This window comes from Podarcis gaigeae (genome assembly GCF_964106915.1).
Source record: "Podarcis gaigeae genome assembly, chromosome: 6".
In the NCBI taxonomy this organism is placed as follows: Eukaryota; Metazoa; Chordata; class Lepidosauria; order Squamata; family Lacertidae; genus Podarcis; species Podarcis gaigeae.
Window position 1 is genome coordinate 16,832,347 of NC_139682.1, and position 13,312 is coordinate 16,845,658.

At 42.9% G+C, this 13,312-nt stretch overlaps 1 protein-coding gene across 7 annotated transcripts in view; it reads left to right on the forward strand.

The window, feature by feature from the left end:
* BCAS1 (brain enriched myelin associated protein 1) overlaps window positions 1-13,312 on the forward strand; it is a 54,107-nt gene that overhangs the window by 17,760 nt on the left and 23,035 nt on the right. For all 7 annotated transcript variants that reach the window (XM_083744352.1, XM_083744354.1, XM_083744358.1 and 4 more), the window contains exon 5: window positions 11,377-11,553. In XM_083744352.1, coding sequence (XP_083600478.1) covers window positions 11,377-11,553 — 177 coding nt within the window. The remainder of the gene's footprint in view (window positions 1-11,376; window positions 11,554-13,312) is intronic.

Below are 13,312 nucleotides of genomic sequence, written 5' to 3' on the forward strand. Positions count from 1 at the left end.
ACTAGTGTGTTTTCCATAGTAAGGCAAGTAGCACTTTCAGGGAAACAAGTGAGATTGGGAAAATGTTTTCCCCAGATATGGCCTTGGTGCAATTCACACCACCCAAGCACATCTGCAATTGCAGGGGGTTGGACTAGATGACCCTCAGGGTCGCTTCAAATTCTACAATTCTATAAATTTGGAGAGAGAGGGAAGTTACATCCCCTTTATGTTGGCCCTTAAACTCTGCAGAAAATTTAACTGATTACTCTCCTTAGTCTTTCTGGCATATCTCAGTTCTCTAGTTTGGCTGTGTACTGACATATAACTACATCACACTTTTGTCACCATGCTATGGGACATAGGAATTCATTGCGCAAGAAAACTGCAAAGACCTAACCAGGCCACACTAGACAAAATTCACTACTGTGTACAGCAAGAGGAGCCAACACAGGGTCCTCCAGATGTTGTTGGACTACAACCTCCATCATCATTGGTCATGCTGGCAGGAGCTGATGAGAGTTGTAGTCCAACAAAAATCTGTACGTCACCACAGTGACTACCCCTATTGATTGGACGAAACAGCATTGGTAGTCGTTCATCCCATGGTTTGGGTTCGCAGTTAAGTTTTTTATTGGTCCAGTTGTTAAAGTCAAGTTTTGTGGATTGAAGTGAGGCAGGTGGCTCAAGCAACAGATGTTGGGCAGCAGGAAGGGTTGGCAATGTTTTGGAGCTCAGAACTGCATCCTCAAAGCTACCCTGAAGCCCTCTGGTGCAGTGAGTGAAGTTTTTTCTGTCACTTCTATAGAAGTAATATTCAGCTGCCAATCTAGTCAAATTCTTTTCCTGGAATGAGAGGGATGCCATATTGCCCTGTGCTTCAGGAAGCAAAATGTCCTGGGCATTTCTATAGCTCCTACTTACATATACCAAACCATGGGTTTTAACTGCATTCATGCAATTAATGTTTGTGTTTTACTTTGGCCCTTATAGCACTAAAATTTTAAAGAAGGCATACAAAAGAGCCAAAGATAGCAACAGTGAATGATATCCAGCATTAGCCATGTTCAGAATGGGCCCATTGACTTAGTTAGATATCACCCAATTATTTTCCATGGATTCATTCCAGAAAACAGCAATATTTATTGGTAACTAGAAGCAGTTAGAGCATAGGGAGCTTACTGCCAGGATACACTTATTGAGATAATTTCTAGGAAGCAGGATTTGTTTGTTGGTTTGTTTGTTGAGATTCTACTCAAAAAAAAACCTGTGTGTAGAACTTGAAATTCCAAGTATTATAAAATGCTAATGATTTTTATTTTGCCATCAAGCTATAAGCTTTACAAGGCAGATCTTTAGTTTTCCAGACATATCTTCTGAAATAAATGCAATCTGCAGCTCTTATTTGACTTCCCATTAATTCCGAAGTGGTTTATTTATACAAGTGTTCAGGTGGGCAGAATTAGGCTCAAATAAAAAGCTCAGTGGTAATCAACACACTTTTGATAAAATTGGTATCTTTGGCCTCTGACAGACGGCAGAAAGCCGAACGTCTGATTACTGTATACAGATGAGATATTTATACTGGAAGTCTAAATATTTGATTTAATCGTAATTTTCCAGATTTTGCTTCAGGCACACTTAACTCTTTAAGTAAGCCATGACTGATAGCTTCTGTGGGAGCTTAATCACTTCAAAGCTTTTTCCGCATGTCACAATGCCAACAAACAACAACTAACATTGCTGAGAGGGAGGGAAAGAGAGAGAGGGAGAGATGCCTCCATTTTAGATTCCAGTCCAGGAACTACACAGGCATTCTGTGTTTGGCTGAACCATGGCCTTATTTTCAAGCACCACAAAACTACATTCAGGAAGCTGCATAATTAAAACAAGGGCAGGATTCATTAACCGATGAAGCGTTCGCTATTCAAGCCAAGGTAAATTATGTGACTGAAATGTTTCACTGAGTGAGCCGTGCTCTTCATGGGAACAAAAAAGGGCTTGGCAAGAATACAAGCTTTTCATATAGCTTCTCATTATACCCACCCAAAATGGCAGAGCTGATGCTAACATATACACATTTTATAATAACCAGAATATTCTGTATGTACAAAAAATTAAATGGGTAGTGCTGACTCCCCCTCTTGCCATAGCTGTCAACCTACCCTTTTTGTGTGTGGGAAATTCCCTTATTCCAGCGCCGTTTCCTCCTGCTTCCTGCTGCTATCCCAGATTGTTAGATATCCCGTAGACTGTCCCTGGGACAGGTGAGGCTGCTGGTCCCTTATTTTCAAATCTGAAAGTTGACAGCTATGCCTCTTGTACTATAGATTTTATAACCCCCCCCCCCCAAAAAAAAAATTGATCTAGATGATATAAAGGTAAAGGTAAAGGACCCCTGACAGTTAAGTCCAGTCACAACACTCTGGGGTTGTGACACTCATCTCACTCCCTTTAAGGAGTCTCAAAGCGGCTAACATTCTCCTTTCCCTTCCTCCCCACAACAAACACTCTGTGAGGTGAGTGGGGCTGAGAGACTTCAAAGAAGTGTGACTGGCCCAAGGTCACCCAACAGCTGCATGCGGAGGAGCGGAGACGTGAACCCGGTTCCCCAGATTACGAGACTACCGCTCTTGACCACTACACCACACCGAGGGAGCTGACGATTATCCGCAGACAGTTTTTCTGGGTCATGTGGCCAGCATGACTAAGCCGCTTCTGGCGAAACCAGAGCAGCGCACAGAAATGCCATTTATAGATGATATAGATATAGATATAGATATAGATATAGATATAGATTTGGATATAGATATATTACTGCAGGGCCAGACCATTAAGCAGAGTGACATGGCAGCCTCAGGGTGCAGATACTGGAGGATGTGGATTGGTGGTGAGGTTTTGAAGGATGGAGCTGTATGAGCTATCTGGCCTGTTATGCACCCTCTAGATCAGGGGTGCCCAAACTTTTTTTCAAAGAGGGCCAGATTTGATGAAGTGAACATGCGTGAGGGCCGACCAAACTTGCTGAGCTTTTAGCCCAGGACATATACTGCCACAGGGGCTGGATTAAATCAGCCGGCGGGCTGGATTAGGCCCCAGAAACGGACTTTGGATTTGCCTGCTCCAAATGAACCCTCAGGTGTGGTGAAGGAGGATGCTCTGCTGCCACTGCTGAAGTAAGGTTCAGCTGCCAATATGGTTGGATTTTTGTAACTGGGAGAGGTAGCCATCTTGTCTTTTGCCATAGGCATCAAAATGTCTCAGTAGCTCTGACAGGACAAATAGTGAAACGACCATCCTCAGAATAGCCCCCCCCCCAACACATTCCAATATCACCTGTTTGTTGAGCATTCATCCTGATTTGTTTGCAGGTAGATGAGACATTGCTGGTTGTTTACTGAGCATTCATTCTGATTTGCTTGTGGGGAGGTTAGATGATGCTGAATCGAAGCAAGTGTTATCCCACACTTTCTAGTTCATTTCTCCATCACTTTCCTTACTGCAGAAACTCTGGTCTTTGGGAGAAGCGGGTTTGTTGCACAAGCTCTCCCAACCAACCATTGTTGCGCAACCAGAATTTGCCAGTATGTGACTGAATCCCACTCTGTTGCATAGCTCTGTGGCCTTTCTCCAGTAGTTCAGCCAGGAATTTTATTTATCAGAAATGCTTATGAAACCAACAGATGTCTTATTTGTCATCTGCTTACCCCCCAAAGCCCAACCCACTCAGCACACAAATCTAAGCCTTTCTGTTCATAACTGTTTTAGGCCCCTGTTGTGTCAAAGTTACCACACAGAGAGAGATGTACAAACAAGCTTTTAGGCTTCCAGAATGCTCTCTGGCTTTCAGGGAGAGCCTCTTTCCCCACATAAATCTCCAATTAGGGGCTGTCTTTAGAGAGGTATGCAGACTTTTTATTATATATCTAGCCTTCTTCGGGCATTGTTAGCCTAGTGCTAAACATGCGAGGGAAGGACCAGTGTGTATGAGTGTGTCACCTCTACTGCTCATTGCCATACTTGCGCCTTCCAATTCATGGAAGGCAACTGAAACCACAATGGAGGGTGTCAGTGGAGCAAGGACACCGTCTTTGCTGCTAGGCTAATGCTTTGCCTGAAGAGGGCTCTTGTCTGTCTGTCTGTCTGTCTGTCTGTCTGTCTGTCTGCCTGTCTAATAAGGAGTTCCACGTTCTCTGTGTGTCAATGTCCCTATATAGTCTCCATGTCTAAGAGTGCGTACAAATGTTCATCCCTATGAGAGCCAGTGTGGGGTTTTTCCCCCTCTTCCTCTACTACTTACCTACTTCCCAATTGGTAGGAGGACTATGGATCAGTAGCGGGCTCACCAGGAGCACTTCTGAAGACACCCTAAGACGTAGGGCTATGCAGATGATGGATTAAGGATATGGAAAGAGAAATTGACTCAGTTCTGATTGACTCCCATTGAGAGATGGCAAAACCTGCTTCTCACTACAACCTCTAGGATCTCTGAGCTAGATTAACTATACAAGCAATAGCAGGAGCGGGGGGGGGGGGGGAGAGAGATGTGCACAACCCCTGAGCTCCTTGGAAGAGTGGACTACAAATTTAATAGTAAGAATAACTCTCTGTACTTGCCTCTACCCTCCCTGGCCTGGCCTGGAACTAATTAATCAAAATAAAGGAGGGAAATTTCTTCCTACATGGAAGGAAAAGGAGAATGTCAAAGTGACGCTAAAATGTTTGCTTTCCAATAAAGGTGCTGCCGTACAAACAATTATTTCTCTTGCAAAGCCACAGTTTTATTAGTTGACTCTTGCTACACATTCATTTATATCACAATATCACATTTTGATTCGCATCAAGTGCGGCACAATGACTGCAGGCTTTGCTTGCCTCATTTATATCTTTATCGTTATTGTTACGATGACGAAGAATGGTAAAAAATGTGCACATTCTATACGGCACATTATTTTTTCTTAGAAAGCCTTCGCGCTACTTTTTGGCAGCTGCTCTTGACCGCTGCATTAGGTTTCTTATTACACGACATTTCTAAACAACGTATTAGGACATTCCAAGCCAACTGATCTGTGTAACTTTTGGAGGTCAGCTTGCAAAATGGTAGGCGGGAGAGAGGCATTAAGCAGGCATTATCTTGTGCTTTTGCCTAATAAAACAGATTCATTTAACACATTGGATGCCAGCCGGAGAATGGGCCCTTTCTCCATCAACTTTCCATGAAGCTAAGAAGAACTTTTGTTATACTGCAATTCCATGCATGCAAAATTTCACACATATCAAAAATCTCTGTCCCCAACCCACAGCTGACCCACTCAGATGTATGTTTCCCTCTTAATAATATGTAAACCATTCTCTATAAATTCTTTATAAGAAGGGGAGGGGAGGAGAGAGGGCAGAACAAACTCAGCAATGTACCAAAGCAATATTACCTCTTTATTATTTTACAAATACTAAATAGATTCATAGTAGATTTGGCTTTATTATGTACCCCCTGCAATGCCTGAAATTGCTCTTGTATAGGGGCAAACATCCAAGCACACAAAAATAAAATAAAGTGTAAATATTTGGAATGTAGCAGTTGGATGCCATCATTTGCAACAAGAACTAACAAGAAATAAAACTTACACAAATATTACACAAATACAAAGCTGGTTTTATCTAACTACTGGGTACCCTAAGGAGAAGATTAGGAACAAACGAGAAAATATGCATATTTCAAAAGGCCATCTAAATGTTCTCATGATTTTGAAGGCATTATGATGTTTCTTAGTGCCAAACTATCAGTGAATAAAATCTCCCATGTCTTTAGAAGAGTTGGGCTGCATTCAGACAGCACTTAATTCCCTCTGATGTTTCCTTACCTGATAGTTTCCACATTTTATGTGATCTTTCACGTGATGTAAAAACAACTTGGAATCTAGTGGATGTTTAGCATGTTGTTTGCATGTTAATTGTTTCCAGAGACAAAGAAAAACAAGTTAGCAACCTCATTATTAACTCAGAAAATTACAGGAAAGTTGCACTGTAATTTTCTGAGGTGAAATTTGGGGCGGTATCCTAGCATTTAAAATTTAGCACGACATGGAGGTATATCCATCAAAAGGCCACAGTTCCATAATGCAACAGGTACCACAGTTTAAAAGGAACACTAGAAGCCCTAGCATTATAACCAGGAGAACCAACCCAGTAATCCTCACATCTGACAATAGCCTTGATAGCGGCCTAGTAGCCCACGTTCTGAGGGCACGTGATGGTTCCAAATTAAAGTTTACCTGGCTAGTACGATGGTCATATATGCAAAAGAGGACAAGGCTGTGCACCTCTAATAGTTGGGTAGAAAGGGGAAAATTCAGCAGGTGTAGCTACACCTGCTTAAATTCCCTCTCCTACACAACTATTAAAAGCACAGGAGTCATGTCCTGTCTGCCAGTAGAACATAGGTAGAACATAGACATGTTCCCAGGGCTACCAGGTCCTTGTCGTCGTCGTCTTCTTCTTCTTCTTCTTCTTCTTCTTCTTCTTCTTCTTCTTCTTCTTTAAAAAATCTCTTTATTGCTTAAAGATTGAATTTTTACATAACATGCTGGTACAATGAGAAAAAGAAATGCCGTCGCCACATAATGGAGCTGGCAACAATGCCAGCAAAATACATTCTTCCACAAGTGAACATGTGCATTTGGCAGGTTCCAGATGTCCTGTTTGCAGTTAGAAAAGGTTATGAATGGATGCCTGGTCTTTGTCTTGAGATGCTGCTTGCTCCTTTAAGTGCACCCAGCCTATATCCATGCTGTTTTTTTGCTCCATTGATCCTCCACTCCTCTTGTCTGTCCTGGGAGAGATCATCAGGGGGTTGGGCTGGGTGTTCATCAGTATGTGGATGATAACCAGCTCTAACTCTCTTTCAAATCAGAACCAGTGAAGGCGGTGAAGGTCCTGTGTGAGTGTCTGGAGGCGGTTGGAGGATGGAGGGCGGCTAACAGATTGAGGCTGAATCCTGACAAGACAGAAGTACTGTTTTGGGGGGACAGAAGGCGGGCAGGTGTGGAGAACTCCCTGGTCCTGAATGGGGTAACTGTGCCCCTGAAGGACCAGGTGCACAGACTGGGAGTCATTTTGGACTCACAGCTATCCATGGAGGCGCAGGTCAATTCTGTGTCCAGGGCAGCTGTTTATCAGCTCCATCTGGTATGCAGGCTGAGACCCTACCTGCCCACAGACTTTCTTGCCAGAGTGGTGCATGCTCTAGTTATCTCTTGCTAGAACTACTGCAATGCGCTCTACGTGGTGCTACCTTTGAAGGTGACTCAAAAACTACAACTAATCCAGAATGCGGCAGCTAGACTGGAGCAGCTGCCAAGGCCACATAACACTGGTCTTGAAAGACCTACATTGGTTCCCAGTACATTTCTGGGCACAATTCAAAGTGTTGGGGCTGGCTTTAAAGCCCTAAAAGGCCTCGGTCCAGTATACCTGGAGGAGCATCTCTACTCCCATCGTTCTTCCCGGACACTGAGATCCAGGGCCGGGGGCCTTCGGGCAGATCCCTCGCTATGAGAAACCAGGCAGAGGGCCTTCTCGGTAGTGGCACCAGCCCTGTGGAACACCCTCCCAACAGATGTCAAAGAGAAAAGCAACTACCAGACTTTTAGAAGACATCTGAAGGCAGCCCTGTTTAGGGAAGCTTTTAATGTTTGATGGTCTATTGTATTTTAATATTTTATTGGAAGCTGCCCAGAGTGGCTGGGGTAACCCAGCAAGAAGATGGGTGGGGTATAAATAATAAATTATTATTATTATTATTATTATTATTATTATTATTATTATTAATTATTATTATTATTATTATTCCTCTCTTACTGTGATCACCAGAAGCACAAGCACCAAGTGTGGGGAGCCATGGGAGCCAACCCCCCTAATTTTCAATTAGAGGGTCAGGGGGCCCCCAAACTTGTTTGCCAGCCATGTGCTCATGCTGTGGGGCATCCACACACACACCAGCATGTAGCATGCACATGCACATGCAACATCAGCACGCTGCAGTGTACACCAACATCATGCGCAAATGCCTTAATGATGTCGCACAGCCCTGGACCCCCTCAGTCACAGAGGTAAGGTGGTGCATATGAGCAGAAGTTTAAGTCCCTGTCCCCACCACAGCAGGTGTGGGAGGGGTCTGGCAGTGCTTCTGGTGTATATTAAAGGGTTTGCAAGTATGTGTAGAGTAGAGCATCTGCCTTGCAAGTGGACGGTCCAAGATTTAATCTCCAGCATTTCCAGGTAGGCTGGAAAAGCCTCCCTGCCTGAATCCCTGGAGAGCCTCTGCCAGTCTGTGTAGACATTATTGGGCTGAATGGTCTGACTCAGTACAAAGTAGATTTTAGCAATGTTACAAGCAGGCAAGAGAACCCCTTTCCTCATCTCTGAATGGCTGGAAGGTATGAAATCAATTCAGAATTGTCGGAAGGAGGAGGAGTGGGTGGATGCATAGCAGGTGCCAAAACTGAACTTTGGACTGTGTCTTGGCTTCTGTGCATCATGCCAATCAGCTGTACATTTCTTTGCACACCTTTGAAAGCAAGCTGCAATAAAACAGGGTTGATCCCAGCCAAAATTGCCACTCTCCCTCCAGCCTACAGTTAGAGACAGAAGAAGGTTCTTAAAGAAAACAAACGTTTAAGGCCTGAGAAAATGTAATATAGTTTCTCCATGCTTATATACTAGAGGAAACCTCATTTAAAAATAATAATAACAGATTTGCCACAGGTTGTTTGGACTTCTTTGGTCAAGCATATATCTGCAGAGGTTGCACTTAATGGATGATTAAACTGTCTATGTTGTTGTTGTTTAGTCGTTTAGTCGTGTGAGACTCTTTGTGACCCCATGGACCAGAGCACGCCAGGCACTTCTGTCTTCCACTGCCTCCTGCAGTTTGGTCAAACTCATGCTGGTAGCTTCAAAAACACTATCCAACCATCTTGTCCTCTGTCGCCCCCTTCTCCTCGTGCCCTCCATCTTTCCCAACATCAGGGTCTTTTCCAGGGAGTCTTCTCTTCTCATGTGGTAGCCAAAGTATTGGAGTCTCAGCTTCATGATCTGTCCTTCCAGTGAGCGCTCAGGGCTGATTTCCTTAAGAATGGATAGGTCTGATCTTCTTGCAGTCCATGGGACTCTCAAGAGTCTCCTCCAGCACCATAATTCAAAAGCATCAATTCTTCGGCGATCAGCCTTCTTTGTGGTCCAGCTCTCACTTCCATACATCACTACTGGGAAAACCATAGCTTTTACTATACGGACTTTTGTTGGCAAGGTGAACTTCTCTACTTTTTAAGATGCTATCTAGGTTTGTCATTGCTTTTCTCCCAAGAAGCAGGTGTCTTTTGATTTCATGGCTGCTGTCACTATCTGCAGTGATCATGGAGCCCAAGAAAGTTAAATCTCTCACTGCCTCCATTTCTTCCCCTTCTATTTGCCAGGAGGTGATGGGACCAGTGGCCATGATCTTCGTTTTTTTGATGTTGAGCTTCAGACCATATTTTGCGCTCTCCTCTTTCACCCTCAATAAAAGGTTCTTTAATTCCTCCTCACTTTCTGCCATCAAGGTTGTGTCATCTACATATCTGAGGTTGTTGATATTTCTTCCGGCAATTTTAATTCCGGCTAGGGATTCATCCAGCCCAGCCTTTCGCATAATGAATTCTGCAAAAACTGTCTATACATCCCATTAATTATATACTGAAAATACTAAAACAGCTTTCTCGGTTGTTCAGTTCTGTTCTTCTGAGAGCATTAGGGGAGACTGTTTTCGTACCCACTCTAAGGAAGCGAGTTCCTTCCATAACAAGGATCCTAAGATGAGCTTTATTCATTTACAATGCATTGTGTTTAAGCAGATGTAAGCACCATTTAGCTCAATGGGACTTAATCCCAAGAACCTGTTCTTAGGATCACAGCATTAGGATACAATCCTATGCAGCTCAGTGGTGAGGTTTTTGTTATGCATGCAGAGGGTCCCAGGTTCAATCCTCAGTATCTCCATGTAGGGCTGAGAACGTCTCCTTTCAGAAACTGTGGAGAGCCATTGCTAATCAACATGGACAATAAGAAGCTAGATAGACTAATGGCTTGGCACAGGAATCTCCTTGTGTTCCTTTTTACCCTGGGATAAGCCCCATTGATCACAGAGGGAACTACTTTGTGGTAGAAACAAAGAGTATTTTGCTATTAAGAGTGTAACCCAAAGCACACTTCAAGGGGAGTAAGTCCAATGGAAATCCTGAGTAATCGTGTTTAAGACTGCACTGCATGTCTGCCGGGATGAGAACAAGGATTTTGAAGAGAGTGTTTTGTGAACGTTCTTATGGCCTGTAGGCACGTGAGACCACCACCTTACTGAAGCTAGGTAGGTCTGATCTGTGTATGTGGACCACTTTGGGTTCCATAGTGGAAGAAATAGAAATGTAAGGAAATGCATTGGGGAATGCTCTGCCACTGTGTATATCTGATATATATATTGGTTTCGTAGATTTTCACGGGTACAGGAATGCAGGTTTTGGTGTCCTCGGGTGTCTTCCCGTGTAAAAGTTGGGGTGTCTAGGCAGAGAGAGAGAGAGAATTATATTTCATTTAAATAAACAAAGTAAATAAATACTTTAAATAAATAAATATCGCAGTATTGTCTACACTAACTGACAGCAGCTCTCCAGAATTTCAGTCAGGAGACTTTACCTGGAGATGCCAGGGTTGTACCTGAGACCTTCTTCACGCAAGGCAGATACTCTGCCACTGAGCTATGGTGTTCCAACCTTGAAGGTACATTCCCCTGAGCTCATCCGCTAATGGACTTCACCAGAGATTTAGAATCCTTGTCCTCTGATTCAAACTCCAGAGTGTCCCTCTCCTCAAGTAAGCAACATTGATTTTTTTTAGCTGGTTTTAAATAGATAAGCCAACAAACCTGAACTTGCACAATGTGTGTGTGTGTGTGCCTTCCTGGAAAAGGATAGTAAACTGAGCACGAGTAAACTGTATGTGGTGTGAACTGACAGTAAATAATTCAGAGATGAAAGCCGCAGACATGTGTTGCTTGCTATTCAGTGTTCAGCTGCACTGAACAGAAACGGAGATTGCGTGCCATATGCAACCTGGCTTCTTGTATTTGCTATTCTCTCTGGTTTGGAACAATGTTCCCCAGGCCAACGGCAAATGCTGCATATATTAGACGGGGCTTGCATAAATGCCCAATTGTTCTGGATATGTAGGCTGAAGAAATATGGATGGAATTAGGATTGTGGCTCAGAGAGCAACATGATGCAAGTGGCAAACAGGCTACTTTTACAATCTTCTACTGGGCATTCAACAAGCGAGGAACTGACCGAATTGTGCTCCCTTTTTATACAGGACGTAATAGATGAGTGCAATCAAAACTCTCTGCAGCCGGATTCAGCAGGTGTCAATTGCTTGGCTGCTGAGGATCTTGCTCAAGAAGACGTAAAGCCAGAGAACGTTAAGACAGCAGCAGCTGGGACAGACTATAACAACTCTGACTCTGTCATCATGAGTTTCTTTAAAACCTTGGTAAGATTTTTGCCATCACTTTATCTGAATGGAATTGGTGTATGTATGAATTGTTGTAAGATAAAATTGCTGCCCCACGGTTACAGAGAGAAATTTAGGAGGGAAGAGGTGCTTTGCATCACATGGGCAGCACAAACTAACACAGTCAAAGCTGCAAAGATTTAGTTCAATGTGAAATGATTGCAAACAATGTGTGTGGGGCAGGGGATTCAATTTAGTGTGCATTTAAAGGGAAATTTATTTCATTTGCACATTGGGAAACACTACATGAATCAAACTGTCCTTTGACAGTTGCACTTCTCTGAATTTTGCAAGGCAGTTCTTCCTCCAAGCATTGTGTACAAAAATGCATATGGCAGTGAAAATACAAAAAATGCTTTGCAGACATGGGTATATTGGGCACAATTGCATGCAAAAAGTGCAAATGAAGGGGAAGGGGGTCACAAAACAAAAACAAAACTGCAAACCGATGTGGAAAAACATGGAGAACTGAACTTAAGACTAGAAAAACAAGAAAGTGATAAAAACAAAATCTGATATATTCAATAGAATGAGTATCAGGTGTTGTTGACCGAGGCAGAAAGCAATTTATTTGTCGTGTAGCTAGATGCAAAAAATGATGGTAATTCAGCACTTTTAATAGATGTATAGGAGAGGGAATTTCTGTGGGTGTAGCTTATTATGCAAGCTACACCTGTTGAAACTCCTACTTCTACACAATTACCCAAGAAGCAGGAGCCCTGCCCTCTTTTACATTTAGCTGCTCTACCTGAATTTTGAAATGTCATTTAACTAGAAAAAATATATCTTAAGTGTGCATGGGAATGTTTTATTCATTAGCTGTGAAGGTTAGATTAAAACCATTTGTTATTTTCTACACAAGCATTTCCATCTAGGCACAACTAAAAGCTCATCTACACTTCCCTTTGCCCCACTGCTTTCCCTCAAGAAAATCCACTCTCTTTAGCACTGAAAACCTGCTCTTTAGCACTGAATCGGAACAAATGGCAATTGGATTTTCTGCAGATTGCCATTTGTTCCGATCTAGTGCTAAAGAGCAGGTTTTCCAGGGGAAAGCAGTAGAGCAAAGGCAAAACCACTTTGAACAGTGTCTAGAAAGCATGGGACAAATGGAAAACCACTTGGACCTGTGCTGTCAAGGCACAGGAAAAGTGGAAGTGTGGACGATGCCTTGGAGAACTATTCTGCTGTTGTGGAAGGAGAAGGAAAGCTACATTAACAGTGGAATCACAGGCATCTTTATTCAGAGAGAAGGTCCACTGAGCTCAATGGAACTTGTTTCCATTTACGGAGGATTAGGGTACTCATTTAGGAATAAAAATGCATAGGGTTGTGTAATAAATCTAATAAAACATCTCTGCAATATGACAGGAAATGTTACTAAGGAACTTAAACTTTTCTAACATGCACTTTGTCTTTGTCTGCTTTTTAAGTATTAGTCAATTTAGTTGGATTTGCCACAAAAATATTGTGTTCAGAGTAGTGCACTAGTTCACCATGGGGTGGCCAGATGCAAAGCAGATAGGGCTCTTAACACACCAAGAAGCTGGCCTGGCTATTCCAACAATTGAATCCTTGCCGGATTCAAAAATTAGAAGGGACTTGGGCATGCAGCCTAACCCTGTCCCTTCAAAACTCACAACAGTATGTTTATTTAGACATATGTCCCATTGAGGTCTGTGGGGCTTACTCCAAGGTCAGCAAGCAAAGGATTGCTATCATACCTGGTTTAGGAAAT